The 21,016-nt window shown below is 38.8% G+C and overlaps 1 protein-coding gene across 6 annotated transcripts in view; it reads right to left on the bottom strand.

Moving 5' to 3' along the window:
• Nucleotides 1-6,411: 6,411 nt before the first annotated feature.
• Nucleotides 6,412-21,016, bottom strand: part of MASTL (microtubule associated serine/threonine kinase like) — a 32,262-nt gene continuing 17,657 nt past the window's right edge. Inside the window, exons 7-13 of one of the 6 annotated variants that reach the window (XM_023632043.2) lie at nucleotides 19,669-19,841; nucleotides 16,553-17,701; nucleotides 15,363-15,504; nucleotides 12,057-12,071; nucleotides 10,165-10,278; nucleotides 9,977-10,078; nucleotides 6,412-6,862 (exon numbers count right to left, since the gene is read on the bottom strand). In XM_023632043.2, coding sequence (XP_023487811.2) covers nucleotides 6,705-6,862; nucleotides 9,977-10,078; nucleotides 10,165-10,278; nucleotides 12,057-12,071; nucleotides 15,363-15,504; nucleotides 16,553-17,701; nucleotides 19,669-19,841 — 1,853 coding nt within the window. In that variant the 3' untranslated portion in view covers nucleotides 6,412-6,704. The remainder of the gene's footprint in view (nucleotides 6,863-9,976; nucleotides 10,079-10,164; nucleotides 10,279-12,056; nucleotides 12,072-15,362; nucleotides 15,505-16,552; nucleotides 17,702-19,668; nucleotides 19,842-21,016) is intronic. The other 5 variants (XM_023632044.2, XM_001494482.6, XM_005606872.4 and 2 more) reach the window with 5 other exon arrangements.

Genomic DNA, 21,016 nt, shown 5'->3' with positions numbered 1-21,016 from the left:
GATGGCTGCTGTGCATCTAGGTCTAATGTCTCCCTTGCAGACAGGCAAGATTTAGCTGATCAGGCATCAGTCACTTTCTTGGAAGTCTCACACAGGTCACTCCCTCTCCATCTCATTGGCTAAAACTGGGTCTCAGAGTTATGTCTTTGTCTATAAAAAATATTGTTTAAAGAATAAAATTATTCCGGTTTATAGAGATTTAATTTATATATTTAATTTTGCCCATACATGATAGTAAAGGCCATGTCTTTTGGCCTGTAATGCCCCCCCTTCAGTTCTCTCCTTTCTCTATTTCTTTTTCCTTTCTGTTCTCAACCTTTATTTTCCTGCTGACTTTCTCTCCATCAATCTTCTTTCCCAGTGGTACCACACTTTATAAGCTGGAAAGTGATAAATGTCCTTTTTCTTTTTAAAACAAAAGAGAACTTTAAAAAAATTATTTTGTTGAGGTCATTTTAGATTACAACATTGTGTAAAATTCAGGTGTACATCACTCCATTTCCCTTACAGTATAGACTGCATCGTGTTCACTGCCAACAGTCTAGTTTTTACACATCACCATACATATGTGCCCCTTAGAACTCTTAAATACATACATAATACAGGTGAGGATGTAGCCATTGTTACATTTTTATTCTGTGTAGCACCCTTTCCTCCTCCTTTTGATAACGGCACCACTCTCTGTCCCTCCCTTTGGAGAGTGCTTCTTCCTCCACTCTTAAATCAGGTGATTCCGGTGACACTGCTAAATGGGACACCCAACTCTGCGCATTCTTGCACCACCGCAAGCCACAGTAATGGACATGTGACTCAAACCTGGCCAGTGTATATCCCATTCTCCTGAACACAGTCCCAGTCCCAGGGGTGGGCATATGACCATCAGTGAGGCAGTCAGAGTTATTCTCTGGATTTATTTCACGAAGCTAGGAGAGAGAGCATTTTGCCTTTTCCAGAACGTTACGTAGTTGGAATCATACAGAATGCAGCCATTTCAGATTGGCTTCTTTCACTTAGCAGTATGCATTTAAGTTTCCTCCATATAATTTCTGGTTTCATAGCTCATTTCTTTTTATATTTTTTATGGCTCTGTTTCAATAAAACTTTATTTGCAAAACAAGCAGGGGGCCAGATTTGGCCCGTGGGCTGTAGTTTGCTGACTGTTGATTTAGATAGCTCATTTCTTTTTAGCACTGAATAGTATTTAATTGTATGGATATACCACAGTTTATTTATCCATTCACCTATTGAAGGACATCTTGGTTGCTTCCAAATTTTAGCAATTATGAATACAGCTGCTATAAACGTGTGTGCAGGTTTTTGTGTGGTCATGTTTTCAACTCATTTGAGTAAATACCAAGGGATGTGATTGCTGGGTCATATGGTAAAGGTATGTTTAGTTTTATAAGAAACTGCCAAACGGTCTTCCCAAATGGCTGTACTATTTTGCATTCCCACCAGTAGTGAATGAGAGTTCTTGTTCCACATCTGTGCCCAGCATTTGATGGTTGTCAATGTTGTGGATTTTAGTTATTCTCATAGGTGTTTAGTGGTATCTCGTTGTTGTTACACGCTCCTTCTCTTTGAATTATAGCATGTAGGGTTTTTACCCTAGCGTTTCTGGGGCCGTATATCTTGCCACTTGGAGGAGCTTTGATAATAAGGCCAACATCTAGACCTGGGAACTTAGACAAGAGTCAGAAACAGTGAATTCAAGTCCCTTAATCCTGTTATCTCTGAAAACACTACCCCTCTCTTCATACAACTTATTTACATGAGTTAATAAGTTTCCGTTCTTACTTAGTTTAAATTAGGTTTCTGACACTTGCCACTGGTGTAGTAGAGGTAGCTCTTGATTCTCAGGACCGACTGCGGGTTCTGGAGCCAGACTGTCTAGGTTCGAATTCTGTGCAATCATGGGAAAGCCACTTAACTTGTGTTTCAGTTTCCTCATCTATAAAATTTGGATAGAAATATCTCATAGGGTTAATACTTGTAAAATGCATACAACAGTGCTCAGGATACAGTAAGTACTTAGTAACTGATAGCTCTTTGTGATGGTAATAATCATTTTATTATTTCACACTCAGTACTTTTACAGAAGCAGGACAAGAAGACATAAAATCCAGCTCCCTTTTGCAGGTTTTGAAAGTGCTATGAAGAGACAGATACTGGGAACTGGTGCAACGGTACAGATATCTTTTTTTTTTAAAACAAGAGCCAGTCTCTTTCACATATCTTCTGGATATTATCTCTTTTCTCAAGGATTTTGCTGCAATTTTCTTCCCCAGATTCAAATACTTTTATCACTTTTGGCTGATTATTTTGGTACTTTACCTCCAAGGTCCTAAATAATATGTTTGAACTGCTACTTTTTGGTATTTCTGTTTTAGGAATTATCTGTTTACTTCCTCTTACCGGAATGGAAGATTTCATTGTTTTTCCTTCCTTTACGTTCGCTGCTCATGTGTATCCCTTTCATTTCCCCACTTTGAAATACAGTTTGTCAAGAACTGTGAAGAGTTTGTTACACATAGCAATATTAGGAGCCAGAGGATCAGCATTTTTATACTCATGCTCCAAGCTCCAGTTCCCAAGGGTGGTGCAGAGAGGCCAGATGACCCCCGCACATGCAGCGGGGTGCATTACAGGACAGGGGCTCTGACCTTAGGGAACCTGAATCTTTTATAGTGGGTAGGAAGCAGGCCTGAACTCTACTCCAGAGAGAGACCTGAATCTTTATTCTCTTGGTAAGTATCCTACCATTTACTGCAATCTCTATCTTCCATGGCTGTTCACTGTACACACATCTTTGAAAAGATGGTCCAGGATGAAGGGCAGTCAGTGCCTCACTTGCAGGACATGCAGAAATGCAAGAGAGCCTTCGAGAATTTTCTCCCAGCACATCCGTATTATAATTATGGTTAGATCAGTATTCAGGGTTCACATTATTAGGACCATGAAAACACTGTTCACAACTGAGCAATTCCTAACCTATGATTGTTTTCTCTTTCCCACACAGCTTTTTATTATTGCTGGAGTTAACTGTCTTATTTTTCATTTGCTTAGCTTTCTTTATACTTATCAATAATTCAATCCTTAATTCTCCCTCAGTTGTCTAAATAACCTATCAAGACATTCAGATACGCCAGATTCTCTGTCAATTTCAGATACTGATGAGGTGTCCTGGAGGTTTTTGACCTGCTCTGAACTTGCTGCTCTTGATGCCTGGCACATAGTCCTTATCCTAAGTTCCAACTTGACATCAGCCTTGGGGTTCTTTTTACCTCCCTCCTGTTAAGTAGTCTGCTTTGTTTATTCAATGTATTCTTCTTCCTTTGGTTTACTCTCTTATTTTGAAGGAAGATGATTTCCAGGGTCTTTCAGAGAGAGAGTGTGTAGGAAGTAAATATTTTGGGACTTGGCATGTGTGAAAATGTCTTTATTCTTCCTCTCGTAAGTTTGAAGACGTCGCCCTGTTGCTTATTTTTTTGTAGTTATAACTGTTAAAAGGTTTGAAGACATGTCAGATGCTTGGTTGTATAGAAAAAACTCGCTTGTTTTTCCTTTACTCTCACACTGTTCACATTCACACTTCAGACACCAGATGTGGGTTTTTCCCCCACACCAAGCAATTCTGCAACACCAGGTGGGTGTCCTACAATTTATCTTAATTCTGACACTAGCGACCTGGAGATGGTGTCAGATCCCAGAGGTTAAGGGCTCAGTCCCACAAGACTGTGCCCCGTCCCCACTTCAGAGTTCAGTCACGAGCCCAGTTTGTTACCTGTGCTTCTGACCATTCAGCTGTAAGTCAGAGGTTCCCATAGCCCCCTCCTTGGGGTCAATTAGTTTACTAGAATGGCTCACAGAACTCAGGAAAACAGTTTACTTACTGTTTACCAGTTTATTATAAAGGACATGGTAGCGGATACAGATGAGCGTTGAGATGGAAGACACGCGCAGCACAAGGTACGTGGGAAGGGGCGCAGGGCTTCCACGCCCTCTGGGCACAGCTGCTCTCCCAGCACCTCCACACTTGCACCAGCCCAGAAGCTCTTCAAACCCAGTACTTGTGGGATTTTTATGGAAGCTTCATCACATAGGCATGATCGATCATCAACTCCATTTCCAGCCCCTCTCCCCTCTCTGGAGAATGGGGCGTGCGACTGGAAATTCCAAACGTCTAATCATGGCTTGGTCTCTCTGGTGCCCAGCCTCCATCCAGGAGCCCACCAAGAGTCGCCCCATTAGAACAAAAGACACTTCTGTCACCCAGGAAATTCCAAGGGATTTAGGAGCAAGAAGTGGGGTGAAAGAGCAAATATTAGAACAAACAATGCTCTTACCACTTAGAAAATTATAAGGGTTTTAGGAACTCTGTGCCACAAACCAGGGAGGCAATATATATATATTTTCTATTATCGCACACCAGTCTTTTTTCTTCCTCTTTGAATGCTTGTAGGAAGGATCTTCTCTTTGCCCCAATGTCTAAAATTTCACTGTGTTATAACTTGGTATGTATAGAAAAGATATTTGCTGCAATGATGGATGGTATGTAACAAATGACCTCAAAATGCAATAGTTTAGAAGCATTTGTCCCTTGCTCCTGGGTCTCTGGGTAAGCTGTGCCTGTGCTGGACTCAGCTAGGTTTGGCAAAGGTAGGCTGTGGTTTAAGTTCAGTTCTGCTCCACATGCCTCCTCTTCCTCCTTGGACCAGCATGCTTAGTGTCTACTAACCTTCCATTGACCAAAGCTAGTCATGTGACCAAGTTCAAGATCAATGGGATGCGGACACATTCCAACTACTAGTCTGTTGGAAATGCTGCACTGTTCCATGACAAGGGTGTGGAGTGGATTGGGAACAAGAATCCAATCTACCCCAGTATTGTTCTCTTTTCATGCTGAGCATTTGGCTCTTGCAGTCTGCAAATGTATGTCCTTCAGTGCTGAACATGTTCTTGATTGATTTTATTCATAATTTCTTTTCCATTTCTCCTTTCCTTCTGTCTGGAGCTCCTGTTATTTGGATATTGAACCACCCGAACATATCCTTGAAATTGATCTTTTCTCTCCTGTTTTCCATCTTTGTCTTTTTATTCTGCTTTGTGGGAAATTTCTTCAACTTTGAATCTTTGTATTTAGTTTTCATTTCTACTATCATATTCTTGAGAACTCTTGAAATTTTTTTGAGTATTCTTTTCTTTATTCTATACTGGCAGTCCCATTAAGGAACTGGCTTGTTCCTTATTATTAACCTGCACTGTACAGGTGGACAATCAGCAGCGTAGAGGTTAAGCTGCCCAGGGTCTTTTAATGTGGCAGAACAAGGGCTTTAACCATTTGTACTCGATTCCAAAGCCCACTGTTCTTTCCATTACTTGAAAAAACCATAAAAGGGTGATCAATATTCCTGTGCTTTTCCCTAATTTAAGGGAAGGATGTAATTTATATTGAAAAAGTTCGAACAACTGTATTTCGAACATTTTACTAGAAGAGGTGACTATTAGGAGCATTAAATCTAAGTAGTCAATACTAAGACAAACTCAGGAAAACCATTAAACCATGGATTCAGTTATAGAGCTCTGGTTATAATGGTCTTTCATGGTAACAGTTTTAAACTCATATTATCTTTATCAACTACATTAATAACAGGGCTCTTACTGGGCTAGTAATGCAAAGTAAAAACACTAAAGCCAGTGTGCAAAAGGAACAACAGTGTTTAATAGATTAGCATAAAATTTATATATGGTATGTTTAAATTTGAACTTTGCTCTTTTGGGGGGTAAGAATGCTGAAAGCCTCAATGAATTTAAGATATGACTTGTGAAGCTGAATCTTAGTGCATATATATATATATATTTAAAAGAATGATATTGATGTATTGAAGTATGTTACAATTACATTTATTAAGCAAATTATTTTTTGTTCTTTTTTAAGGATCAGGCTGCTGCTGATAATGCTGCATACATTTTAAATTATTTTAAGACGTAAACCATCACGTGTTTTATTAAGGTTGAACAAGTTGTTAAAATTGCTGCAGGGTATCAAGCACCCCTAAGCTTTCCAGTACTATTTTAAACAAACATATATTGTAGAGAAAGCACCAAAGCAGTCAAGGCAGCAAAACTGTATTCACAGTGAAGTAAGCTAAACCTCAGTCCTTTTGTTTATTCCTCATTGTCCAAAGGAGTCACACTACTGAGTCAAGGAATTTTCCAGCTGCATTTTTGGAGTCACAATTGCAGGCTTGAATGATTGCCCTTGAGACCACAGCTTTTGCAGGCAGTCATGTACAAAACATTACATTAAAATAAAACTATATGATGTTTGTGATATTTTAATACCAAACTGAATGGTGGACGGAAATAAGAGATGAGAAGGAAAATCAAGCTCGAGGCTCACTCTTTCTCTAGAGTGTTAGTGTCTTTTAGTTTTATTGATGCATTAATTTTCATAAAGTGCAGTAACAAAATAAATAGGATGAAAAAAGCGTTGAGGATCTATATACAACTCTGAGATTAAGAAAAGTTACTGAGTATATTCTTGTCAGCCTTTTAACTCTGTGGAAGCTGTAACATACATTAAAAGCTCATTGATCCAGGTAAAATAATGATTTTTTTCCCCTTAGATCAATCTGGCATTTAGGAGTACATAATTACGCTATCTTATTCCATAAGACAAGGTTAAAGAGAAAATGTATGTGCTATAGACTAAATCCAGAGACCGTCAGGTGCTGAGCATTATTTCTGGCTTCAAAATAAGATGTATCTGTTTCATCATCTGGTTGAGGTATGAAAGGCATCGTTTGATGCTGGAGATTTTCCCAGTCCACATCGCTGAAGAGAGGATGATGTTTCAGCTCTTAGGAAAAATATCACACAGACAGAATATTATGACACCATTACCTAAGTAAGCACTGTTTTACAGGAATTATGAAGAGAATGTGTCACGTACATCTTGCCCTACTTTATTATGCCAATTTCATGGACTTTTGTTTAATGTTTGTCTCTCTATTCAACCACGTACTTCACGACGCCACACCCTGTGTCAATCTGTTTATCACTTGACATATGACAGATGCCTGGTCTGTATTTGTCAAATGAGTGAATGATTTGCCTTAACAGAAGCCTGTCTTTCTTACAGCCTGCATCTTATCACATAATCCCTGACTCAGTGAGAGATGAGAGGCTGGCCTACGTGCTGCTACCCTGTGCAGCTTCCGCACCACTGATCTTCCGCCCCATTTCTCATTCCAAGTCCTCGCCACCTGTTTATGTCTCTGCAGTCCTTAGCACTGTCTATTGCCCTGGATATCTTTGGCAAGAAGCTCATCCTCTGCTCCTGTTCTTCCTTCCCTGTGCTTCATCCTTACGCTTCATGGTGATTTCAAAATATACATGGATGACACATTCTCTTCCTGGTTCTTTGACTTCTTTAGTTTCACTGACTTGCATCTCCACACGCAACCATCTAGCACTACAGCCACATCCTGAATCTTGACTGCTTCCACCTCCACTTACTGCTCCCACAAAATCTCAACTTTGCTCAGCTTTTTAACTACATTTTCAGTACCTGTCATCTTTCCTATTTCTTCTACCTACTAAAATGAAAATATGCTCTTTTGACCACACTCTGCTATTTGGTTGCTAGGCATAACCTCCCCTCTCAACTATTTACTTTATAAGGCAACAATAAAGATGTTGGCAAAAATGAAGTGACAATTAAGGTAGTAAACAGTTAAAAAAGCCCATTCAAATTTAAGGAAAATATTGGGAGAAGAGGACACAGACAGGAAAGAATCATGTGTCTGTATTGGGGGTGATGTGTTAGGAAATTAATGTGTCTACAAGTAGCTTTCCCTAAACTAAAAGACTGGGAGGAAGAGGGATAAAATAGCAAAAATAATTCACATTTAGAGAATTTGTCTCTCAATTGTTCAAAATAATTAGCTGAGCATGGATTGCTTTAGTTACCTGTAGCAGTAACTCTTAAACTGGGATATCTGGATGTGATGTGGTGCTTTATGACCCTCTCATCATAACTATTTATTTACACTGAATCCACAAAGGAATTCTGACCTAGGTTAAGATTAACTAAACAAACAGCTGTTGAAGCAACTGTTTTTTAACTGAAGAATAGCCCGATCATCTAGTTCACTATGTAAACTGTTCATTAAACAAAAGAACAGAAATCTGAAGTCACTGGTAAGAATGCTTTTCTTCTGTCTCCACTTATTTTGAGCAAATTACAGTACATTATAGCCATTTTCTAAACAACAGTTTCTCAACTTGAGCACAATTGACATTTGGGACTGGATAATACTTTGTTGTGGGGACTGTCCTGTGCAGTGTAGGATGTTGAGCAGAATCCCTGGCCTCTACTAGATGCCCCCACAGCTGTGACAACGAGAGATGTCTCTAGACAAGGCCAAATGTCCTTTGGGGAGCAAAATTACCCTTGTTGAGATCTGCTGCCCTAAGTAATTATTTTATTTTATTTTATTTTTGTGAGGAAGATTGGCCCTGAGCTAACATCCATTGCCAATCTTCCTCTTTTGATTTGAGGAAGATTGTCACTGAGCTAACATCTGTGCCAGTTTTCCTCTATTTTATATGGGATGCCTCCACAGCTTGGCCTGACGAGCGTGGCTAGGTCCACCCCTGGGATCCAAACTGGTGAAGCCCAGGCTGCCAAAGCAGAGTGCACGAACTTAACTGCTATGCCACTGGGCTGGCCCCCAAGTAAATTTTAGAGCTGAGTTTTCAAATGTCTGTGCACTCGCTTTACACAGGTCTTTGCTCAAATTCCACTATTCACAGAGTCCTTCCTGCTCTATGAAAAGAAAATCTCCTGCCATCACTTGTATGGCTCACCCTGCTGTATCGTTGTTTCATAATGCTCACCGCTAGAGGGCACTGTGTTAGGGCTGTATTCGCTTACTTTCTGTCTTTCCACTAGAACCTAAGTTCTACCAGCATAGGGATGTCAGCCTGGTTCGTCCTGCACGTTCCTCCAGTGCCCGCAGCAACACTGCCTGGCACCTAGAAGTCACTCTATAGGATCTGTTAAATAAATACATAAACTGTTGATCTTACTAGAGAGAATACCTAGAAGCTGATGCAAATGACACATTACTAAAGCTCATTTTTCTAACTATACCCTACTTCACATGGAAATGCATTTTAGGACATAATGCTTATTTCTCTCCCTCTCTCTCTTTTTTTTTGCTGAGGAAGATTCACCCTGAGCTAACATCTATGCCAATCTTCCTCTATTTTATATGTGGGTCGCTGCCACAGCATGGCCACTGATGAGTGGTACAGGTCTGTGCCTGGGGAACTGAACCTGGGCCACCGAAGCAGAGCATTCTGAACTTAACCACTAGGCTGTGGGGTCTGCTCCATTTGTCTCTTTATATACCTTGTTACGAAAAAGATTTTAAGGCAGCTGCTAATGAGATTTACTAGACTCAAAACTGGAGATTAACATATCCCTTGCTCTGGAAAAAAAAAAATCACCGAATGGGTCACAATGTACCAAATTTGTCTTATTTGAGGCAACCCAGCACCTGATACATTTCTCAATAATGGTTTCAGAAATGAAGCAGAAGAAATTACAGAATAGAAAATTTTGATAAAAAACTTTTCCGGTACGTTGATGGTTAACTTTATTAGGCTTTGAAAAATGTAAGACACTGACAAGATAAGATTGTTTCAGGTATCGGCTTGAGATTAATAGAATTCAGTGAGTGAATAATAAAATTCAGTGAGTGAATATAGCAAACTGACCACATTAAATTTTAATGTGGAATAAGGACAAATACATCAATGCAAAACCAGAGAGCAGAAATAAATTTTTTTAAACCAATTTAGCAGTCAGATCATCTGTAGTATTGTACAAGAACTTGATATCATTATTAACATGCACCACCTGAAACAAACCAAGAGTAAAGAATTTATTAGCACAAAACCTTACCTTTCATTCCAGCTCTCTTTGTATCATCAATGGTTAAAAGTATTTCTACTGCACTTTGAGCATTATCAGATAACTTTTCTTCACCTTCAGGCCAAGGGATATCTACACATACAGATAAGCTTGTTAATCGTTGCTCAAGATAATAATATGCAGAGATAAATGAACTATCTTAGCAGAAAAAGAATCACCTCTTTTCAGAATATTCTGAAATACTTGTTGCGGTGTTTCATCATTGAAGGGGGGAATTCCTGTTAGAAACTCAAACAAGCAAACTCCAAGGGCCCACCAGTCCACTGCAGGACCTGGAATTTAAGAGGAAGTAGCTGAACTTGCAGGCATTTTGTGCAAATGCTTGATCAACTAAAACATTAGTACATGGGTGTTTGGGCACAATCGAGGCATTCAAGGCTTCCTTGTAGTTTCTTGAGGTGTAAAAACCCAAATTACCTTCATTTACACAATGTGGCAATTACTTTTCTTCTCTGTTTTCCAAGAAGTTTAGTTTAGCAATTAACACAGCTAGTTAAAGAAAAGTTAAAGCTATCTTTTGTCTCTTACTGTTAACCTCTGATATTCTGGATTCTTATTTGTTCTAAATCCTAAAACACAATCAAGGAATGCATTTAATCTAAAGATTATTCTCTAAAATACAATACTTCTCAATTTCAAATCTGGCAACAATAACATTCAGATGATTCTGTATCCCACTCGTCTCATAAAGATAAGAGATGAGGTGGCAACATTTAAACTAACCGAGGATAGCCTGGTAAGTGGGGGAAACCTGACAGAGGGTTTTAATGTGGCTTTATTCCTTTTAGGAACACAGAGGGACAAATTAGATGAACAAAAAATATTCACTTAAACTATGGCTTGAGGAGGTAAGTGGAGATAAGTCTTAATAAATAGGTCAAACTGATTTCTAAATAAAATCTCTATTGGAAGCATCATTTATATACAAAAATGTTTTAAACGATTATCTTAAACATGACCCTATAATCTGGTTTATAGTTTTGTTTAGTTCTGTCTATGAATAAAGTGTTTCCTAAGCAAAGGTTAATTTCAGTCTAAAAATGGTTAACTGTGATATACGTTTAGAAGAGGAATTCTAGTCTGTACTAAATTTGCCTGAAAATTACTCGTTAAAATCAATTTCACAAAATTCATTACTGTGGTTAAGCAACTGCCACCATTCCATTTTAAAACAAGTAGGAAAGCACTGTGGAATGTGCCATGAGGAATAATCGCATGCATTAGAGGGCCTTCTCATCACCCCAGGAGCACAGGATGCAGTCGACAAGCTTCTATTTCTACAGTAATCACTGTAAAAAGGTACAACCACCTCAGTTAGTAGAACTTTCAAGCAGCACTGAGAAAGATTTATTCCAACAAATTAGACAATATAACCAAGTAACAGAAAAGTAGGGGGAAATCAGGAAAAAAACATACATTTTTATTTATTTTACTTAGGTTAGAAATTAGGACCCTTTTCCCAGCTCAGCCAAAATGGACTCATGTCAAAAATGTACAGGATTTCCCCATGGATATGTTACACATATCCATATAGTTGAGTCAAAGTCTAATAAGATCACATATTGTGATAAATCTCAGCAATTATAACATATATTATTAGCCAGAGAAATAGGACAAATTTGTTTTCTACTACCGGCTTTCTAATTCAAAACATCCTTCTGTAATTTATAGAGATAAATTGGTCCTGTTATACCTTTCTAGTTTCTAATAATAATAGAATTAAATGGTTTAGAAAACTCAAGCTTTCTGTAGCAGCTGCTTTTAATATTTTTATCAAGCCTCTTTCCTCAGTTGCAATAAAAATGGCTGTATCTTCACACTCTGCTACTTTTAAAAGTTATTAAAAATGCCACCAGCGTACATTCGTTTTCACAGAGAAGAACAACTTCTCTGGATGTCTTCCTGCTCAGAAGACAGAGACAGCTCATTCGTGTATTTCTTAAGTGAGCTGAAAGGAAAAAAGATTTTTTAATGCGATGTGATCTAATTATACTTTGACTGTTCAGTTTAATGTGCTTTGCTATATTACTTTACAGAGAAACTCACTCACCCGAAGTCAGAAATCCTGCATGTAAGAAAACAGTAGTTAGGTACATTGTATTAAAATTATGAGTTCATCCTCATCTCATCCATTGAACTAGATACCAGGTATTGTGCCAGATATATGGGATACAAAGACTAATAAGAAAAAGGGCTTTGCAGGGCCAGCCCGGTGGCACAGCGGTTAAGTTTACGTGCTCGGCTTCGGTGGCCTGGGGTTTGCCAGTTCAGATCCCGGGTGTGGACCTACCCACCACTTGTCAAGCCATGCTGTGGTAGGAGAGAAAATAGAGGAAGATGGGCACAGATGTTAGCTCAGGGCCAATCTTCCTCAAAAAAAAAAGAGAGCTTTGTCCAAGGAGAAAACAGCCTAGCTGGGAGACACAATACAGATAATTTTAACACGATGTTAAGAGAACTGAAACAAAAATATGCACAAGAAGCTATGGGAAACTCAGGCCAGAGTTTCTAAGTCCCTCTGCTGAGGGGGAAGACCACGGAGCGGGCCCCAGGAGTCTTAGCTGTGCCACAGCGTGATGTTTAGAAACAGAGAGGTCAATGCAGGAAGAAACAAAGAGCTGAAGTCACTGCCCCTGGGTCCTGGGATTCGGGGGAAGAGGTAGAAAGCAGGGAATTGTTGGGGCTTTTTAAAAATTATAAATTGCTTTGTACTATTTGTTGTTTTAAAAACTATGTATCCAATTACTTTTATAGAAAACACAAATTTAAAGATATATCACTAGACGGCTGCAGTAACGAGATGCCCCGCTACAACAGTGGCAGGAGCTCATAAAGTCAGTCTTTAAATTGGAAGCTTTCACCCTGTATCCTAAGTTCGTAAAATTGTAAATTATAACTTAGGAAATGGGCTAGCAAATCTGCGACTTAGCGAGCCAGGCACTGTACACAAATCAGTGACGTGCCCAGAGGAAGTCAGCCGCTTCGGCTCATAAGGAAGGGGAACATTAAGTGTGTCCACTTTCAACACTGTAGAGATCATTGACAACGGTTAGTGAGTGCTGCCAAGGAATTATCCCGGAGTGCGACGGAGAAGGGAAACTCAGACTCGAGTCTTAAGAAATTTTCTTAAGCTTTTGTAGTGGAGACAAACATAATAACTAATGATGACATAGGTAGAATGACATAAGTTTTAAACAGTTTCTAATAAAGTGATATTGGAGTTAATAACTAATCCCCTTAACTGACCCAGGATGCTTTATGGAAGAGATGACATTTCAAGTGGTGGTGACATGAGAAGCAATTTGACAGGAAGATGACTGGAACTGGCTTTTCTAAACGAAGGCAAAATACTTATGCAAAATAAGGAAAACTTGAAACTAATTGTGTCTAAGAAGTGGAATAAGAACATAAAGCCTACAAAGAAATTCTTTGAGAGATGAGGCTAGAATGAGAGCTTCGAGCTACAAATGCCACACCCAGAACTGTGGATTTTATGTTGCAGGTAGGAAGGAGCCACTGTAGTCTTTCCAAGAGAGAAGCAGTGTGAGTCACGTTATGTTTTAAGAGGGAAAATCCGGTGGCAATGATCACAGACAACAGAATGAAGTCGAGGAGACCAGAAAGAAAGCTATTAATGAAAGGGAAAGATGAGGTTCTTACACAGAATAGTGGCAGAGGTGAAAAGGTGAGAATACTGCAGAGACAGAATTAACCGGTGAAATGCCTGAATGCAGGGACAATGTCTGTGTCACTACAAAGATGGTGAAATTGAGATGGGGAGGAGAGGAAGAGCAAGCTGGACAACACACAGCATTTGAATGACCAGTAGAATACTGAACAGGTACTCTGGCCATGTGTCTGCTGCCTAAAGAAAGTCAGGATTAGAGATGGGTATTTGGGGAACATCAACATAGATGTGACGGCTGAAGTCATGGATGGGAGTGATAAGATTAACAGGGAGCAGGTCTAGGGAAAAAAGAGGAAAGGGCAGAATCTTGAAGAACTTCCATATCTTTGGAAGAGCGAAGGAAAGAACTGAGGGGTAGCAATAGAGGTAAGAGGAATGAGACTGAGGAAAGGCTGGTAGATTTGACAATAATGACATAACTGGTTATTTAATAAAAAAGTTTCAGTTAAATGGTAGGGATAACAATCCAATTGCCAGAGCAGAAACAATCAGGCAAAGAAAAGAGGCAACCTTTGAGAATACGTGGTGAGGCGAAGACAAGGGTGGAAACTTATTTTCAGGCCAAGGAGAAAAGTCAGCAAAGACATAAAAATAGAAGGAGGTGTGTGTGGTGTGTGGGGGGGTGGGGGGTGGCAGGGTGGGGAAGAGGAGACAGATGATCATCAAAGGAGCCCAAAGAAAAGGGAAATCATTAACAGCAACATGTAGAAGGGGTTCACGTTATGGGCTGAATTACGTCCCCCTGAACAAAGATACGGTGAGGTCCTAACCCTTGAGGTCTCTTGAATGTGACATTTGGAAGTCAGGTCCTTGCAGTTGTAATTAGTTAGGTTAAGATGAGGTTATACTGGAGTAGGGTAGGACCCCTAGTCCAACATGACTGGTATCCTCATAAGCACACAGCCATGTGACCACAGAGACACAGGGAGAACACTATACGAAGAGGAAGGATCGGAGTGAGGTGTCTGCAAGCCAAGACCAGACTGCCAGCATCCCACTGGAAGCTGCGAAGAGGCAAGGAACGGTGCCCCTACAGGTTTCAGAGGGAGCACGGTCCTGTCCACACCTTGATTTCAGACGTCCAGCTTCCAAACCTCAGCAATACATTTCCGTTGTTTTGAACCACCCAGTTTGTGGTACGTTGTTACAGCAGCCCTAGCAAATTGATGCAGTTCATTTCAGAATGTAGGAAGGGAAAACACTTCAGAGAGCAAAAGGGAAAAAAAAAGGAGACGGGTGAAAACGCCATCCTTTTACTCCTCTGTTGCACTGTGAAGGCTTGTTTCTGGCCTGACCCTTCTGGTGAGGAAATAAGTGACGGTAAGCTCTGAACCGAACTAGGCTTCTGCAGACTGAACAGAAGTGTAGGCCCAGCTTTGCATTCCTGAGCCCAAACTAGAACAGACCTGAGGAGGCAGAACAAAGATAACAGAGGGGGTGGAGGTGGGGCTTGTCTGGATCACTGAGAATGAACCAGAAGGCAAAGAACAGATGGCTGCATGTCTTCTTTTCCTACAATAAATGCATATAGATGAGAAAAGAGTATTGGATGAGTTCATTTCTTTTACTTTAGGTAATCTAAGTACCAAAGAAATTTAAAACAATTTACCGCGGAAGAAAATGTAGTGATAGATAACACTTCAAAAACTCCAGATATGTATGCCTTACCGTGGGCCCTGCCTAACAACAGCTCAGGTGCGAGGTAGTCTGGGGTTCCAAGAATTCGCCCATCATCCACTGGGGCTGCCCCTCTTCTCACACTCTTTGGAGTTCGGAATGGAGTTCCTGACTTGATGTGATTTGGGGTCTGCTGATTTACAAAGAGTTTAAGAGACAATAAGTATCTTAATTCCTTTTACAGTGAACAGAAATGCTAAAACAAAAGCTAGGCTGCTGGGCATAAAAGACATACAGAAGTTCTTGATCAGTTTTGAAAATGGCCTCATAACTAATGATGACTATGAGAAGTCCTGATATTCAGTGAAATTCAATAGCTTAGATAACAACAATTCTTTCAGTAAGATCTGGATATACCAGAAAAAATGAAAAAATCCACAAGAAAAACTTCTTGATGGCATGGATTAATACAAGCTCAAGAACCGTCACTGAGGGAGGCTGTCACTGACAAATGATTGAACTATTGGGACAATACCTAAGACAGAACTAAATATAAATAACCTCTTGTGCCGACTGGCATTCGAATGTTTAAGATATTCTCGTCTCACACGACTCTGCGAGACCAGCAGGACGGGTATCTTTATGTTTTTCAGACTGACAGGACAGAGGCTCGGAGGCTGAGCGCCTTCTGAGTCACTTAGTGACGTCTGAATAGAGAACCCAGGTCTTGTATAACCCTAAATCAAGCGTTTACACTTTCTATATTAGGGTGTCTCTCCAAAGAAAGAAAAAAATGAAACTTTGAGTTCATAAAGGTTTGGAAAATAAAAACAAAATAAGATTTGAAATATATATTTTTCAACTTTTTTCGGTAAAGAAAAGAGATCATCTAAATATGTCCTTAGAAGGCAGGAAGGTGGCATGGACTTTAATTTTGTATCTCACAGGGTTGCCATGATCAAGTGAAAATATGTGACTGTAAATATGTAAACATGATTGAAAATGTGTGGAAGTATATAGAGCAACACCAATGAAGGAGGTATTGGAGTTCAGAATAATCAACATTACTACCAGCTTTGCCTTCCTGCATTAAAACCTCCAACGATGCACAGGTTCCCGACAAGCAGAACAAAACTATATGATTTATATCATATCGTCTAGCTGAGAGACCAAGTAGTTCTGGCCTTAACAGTTTATTTTTCCAAAATCTAAAGAACAAAGTGTTAGAAATTATCACATACCTCATACGGCATATGGGATCTTCTTTTTTGAGTGGGAGTGACAGCCATGGGATATGAACCACTATAAGCGCACGAAATATCCATTGCATCTAAAGAAGTAATGCTCATTTTGGATGGTTCTGAGTTATTGGATGCATTAATATGACTGTTAAAGCTTCGAAAAGCTACAGCATTTCTTTTGGAGAAGGTTGATGTTTTCAACACCTCCAAAGAGGGAGCTAACATGTTCTGGTTATGGTCTTGGACAGCAGGATTCTCATCGCCTTTGGGCAAGGTATTTTCTTGGCAGCTGGGTGATACAGTAAGCAGGTCTTCAATATTTGATTCTTCCAAAAAGGATTTTTTGATGCTTTTATCTGGATCTAAGGACTGCCTTTCTAATGGACTTTCCATTATAGAAAGTCCAGGAAAAGATGAATCAGAGTCCATACAAATACTTTTAGAAGCTCTATCATCATCAGAACATAGAAAACTAGAACTTAAGTAGTCTTTCTTGTTATTCTTGTCACAATCTTCATCCAGTTCACACATGAGGTTTTTTGCTATCATCGGGATAGGTGATGTTTCTGGTGTTTGTTGTTTATCAATAAGAGAACTGACCACGTTCTCCTTATTAGCACCGTCATTTTGCTGACTTCTATCTACTGACAGCTTAAGGTCCTGGACTTCAGCTGTTAAGCCTGTACTTTGATTTGTACAACAATCTCTCGTTTCATTACTATGCCTATACTCTATACAACTTTTTTTATTCTGTATAATTTCCTGACAAGGACTGGAGTCAACCAACTCAAAATTTCTTTTAAAACTTCTTTTCCCAAGGTGCTCTTCAGTCATACCACCAGAATCCACAGCGCACTGATTTGACTGATGTAAACCAGACCGTCTTGTGTCAGTGGCCATATTAATATTATTTATATCCAGTTCTCTTGCTTCCCAAGAAACTTCCCCAGAGAAGCATTTTTTACCAAGGTTTACACAAGAGCTTCCAGTGGCAGGAACGACCCCGCTGTTATGAATGGGAGAAAGGGCTAACTCAAGATCCTTGTTATTGCAACTTTTGGTCTCGATGGCATTTGTAGACTTTGTACATAAGGGCTTTTCAATTGTATTCCAGCTCATCATTGCAGAGCCCAGTGCTTCGTCACTTTCCTAAGAGAGGGGAAAAAAACCCTTTTTTTTTTAGTTATACAAAGCTGAGACCCTTTAACCTTTTAAACCTCTGCCCACTTAGGTAGGATAAATGAGCCCAGAAACTACTATGCTCCCTATTCCCACTTTCCAATGGAACAAAAGAACAATGATGACAGAGAATCAAAAAGCAATATAAATTATAGTATATGTTTATATACATTGAGTGAAACACTGGTCTAAAATGTAAATCAACTATTCTATAATACGTATTTGATAGTGTATTACATGTTATTTAAATAAGACAAATAACATTCAACATATTCAGGGAAAACTGGGGGTAATGCTACATATGTAGATATCTGCTATACAACAGGGGTATGGACAATTCTATTTTGAATTGCAAAATGCACAAGGCTTGAAATATAGTTAATGGAAAGTTATAGACAACAAAAATATTGCTGAAGTAATCGTCTATCACTTCACACAAGTATAATAAAACCAAACTGATGAGGAATGAAGCTAAACTAATGGTAATTTATAATTAAAAACCAAAAATAACAAGAATTAAAATCCATTGTCCACAAGATGAACTGAGGATGCATTGATAACAAAATGCTTTTCTTGAAAACTGTTTGAATGCTAACTATCTGCAGGTGCTCATGTGATCAGAGCATTGTACATAACATCACAACTTGGTGCATGGTAATCAGGAATTTTACAAGATGAGTCAATTAGAGTGAATCTTCAGTAAATGCTAATAGTGACTATTTTTGATATGTGAAAAAATCAAACTTTATCAACTTACTTAGTAATAGTAAGGGGTGCTTAGTCATGAACAAAAAGAAAATTCCTAAGTCACAACTCACTGATCTGCAAGCACAGAAAACTGTGCCTTTGGGAGTTAGCATAAGGTTTATCAGGGGTCCCTTGTGGTCCACTGTCACTCCTCTCATCATACTTGAGAAGCACTACTACAGTCCAATCATTGCATTCCTCAGGGGTGCAGAAGTGGGAGGGAGACGGTAAAGCTGTGTATAGTTTGCAATATTATACAATATGCTTTCTTGATGAAAATCAAAGTGAAATAATAGGACTAGGAGTGCAATGCCGGTTTATCCTGCAGTATATATTGCCCATAGAGCAGCCTACAAGGAGAAGAGGAAAAAGACTGAGAAACCCTGCCTGAACTGAACAATAATGTGACCTTACTCCTAAAATACAAATATCCAACAACGGTGAAGAAAATCATATTACTAACAATAAGAGCAAATACAATCCAAACTATTTTATCAAAATGAAAGTTTATTCTTTGTGCATTACCATATTCTAATCTAACATTATTTTATCAGCATTCTCTGAAAGTTTACTATAATGTAAAATTTTAGTTCCTCTCAGTTTTAATATTTATTAGCTTCTGTAGCTTTTTTAAAAGGCAAAAACAGAATATATACATTAAATAATTTTAGGTAAACCCATTCACTTAGCAAGCAATCTTCCTAGACTAGATACTTTTAAAGGTACACTTACATTACCTTTGAGGTCTAAAAGTTATTTCTGATCCAGAAGAGTTACCATTTCATTAAATGAGAAACTGGCAGAAAACAGTATAGAAGGAGGTAGTATAAATTTTAAAATAAGATATAGGTAAAAAACACTCAACAAGCTAATGTCTGTGTCATGGCAGGGAATTAAAAACAAATGTCCATCTAGATGCCTAGAAGCCAAATGTTTACCATCAATTTACTGCAAAAATTAAAAAATTTGGAATCTCATTATATATCAAGCAAGAATAATTTCACTCTTGAATGAGAAATAAAATATTTCAAAAGAATTTGACAGAATATACAGGAAAATGAAGAACATCTTGACTGCCATTCGTGTAACAGTTTCATTTCCTTACAGAATATATATGAAAAGGTATAAAGTGTTTCTGTCATTAATTTGACATAGTAATTGGTTTTAATGAAGAAAACTTTCACTCTCACCTGGCAATCCTTTTCCCACCTGGGACTGCTGTGGCATTCAGACTCCACACTGGACGCGAAGGTGTGGGACTGACTGCTGGCACTGGACGTGGCCAGCCTCTTCCTAGACTGGAGGAGATTCGAAGTCAGACACTTCACGGGCATCCCGGGGTTGGAGGCAACTGTTTCAAGGCCTGTAGGGGGCAGAAAATATCGAGGCTTATGTCACATCTTTCTTAGTTCCTCACTGAACCTGAATCTTTACAGATAGTTAGGCGAAGTATTAAGTATTGCATCTGAGAACTATTTCTGTGTATGTTTTTTTCCCTATGTAAACATTATCCAATCCACAAGGAGGGCGTCAGCTGTTTTGGCATACAAGTACTGCTGTGAAAGTTAAAAAAACCCCACAACTCTCAACATTTGTAAAGCAAAAACCAGGACAAGGGAACTAATTAATAATTAGGAGGAAATCCATTTTGAATATCTTTTATTCAATTTGAAACTCTTCTTGATAAAGGAGCATTATTGATGTGCTATATCCAGATGTGATGTAAGGTTGGAATGTGACTAAATTTACTGAGTTCAATTTGTATTTAATCAAAACTACAGCTTTATTTTAATATTGAGGTTTACATGCGTACAAGTGTGAATTATACACACCCATAAGGGATTTTTTTAATACTATTGAGTAAAGCAAATGAGTGAACTGGCTAAGAGCCAGTCAGTACAAGAAAGCAGCATCATCTACATGATACATTTTCCTTTATCATAAAAATAAATGATGCTAAATATTGTTTCTCCTGAACTTAAAACACAACAATCATACTTTTACTAAAGATCATAATATGTGCATAGAAAGAGTTTGTACATATATAAAAAGATATGTATATTTTTTTCTCTTTCCCAAAAAGGGTGAACATAACTTTAATCCCAAGTAAATTCTTAGTCTTACAGTTTTTTAATTTAATAAATCTTAGAACTTTAAAACTGGAAGGGGAATTTCAAAGTCCATCTAAAACAACTTTCTTTCTTTCTTTTTTGCTGAGGAAGATTTGCCCTGAGCTAACATCCACTGCCAATCTTCCTTTTTTTGTACGTGAGCTGCCGTCACAGTATGGCCACTAGCAGACGAGTGGTGTAGGTCTGTACCCAGGAACTGAACCTGGGCAGCCAAAGCAGAGTGTGCCAAACTTAATCACTAGACCACTAGGGCTGGCCCTAAATCAACTTTCTTTTTGGTACACAAATCCTCTCAATGGAATTCCTGAAACTCACTGGCCACTTGACTAAATTGCTCAGCTGCCTTTTCCCAGTAATATGGGAACTTGTGTCTAATCTAACACCATGTGATGCTGTATATTTGCTA

This window comes from Equus caballus, chromosome 29 (genome assembly GCF_041296265.1).
Source record: "Equus caballus isolate H_3958 breed thoroughbred chromosome 29, TB-T2T, whole genome shotgun sequence".
Lineage (NCBI taxonomy): Eukaryota > Metazoa > Chordata > Mammalia > Perissodactyla > Equidae > Equus > Equus caballus.
This window is presented reverse-complemented; position numbering and strand designations above follow the sequence as displayed.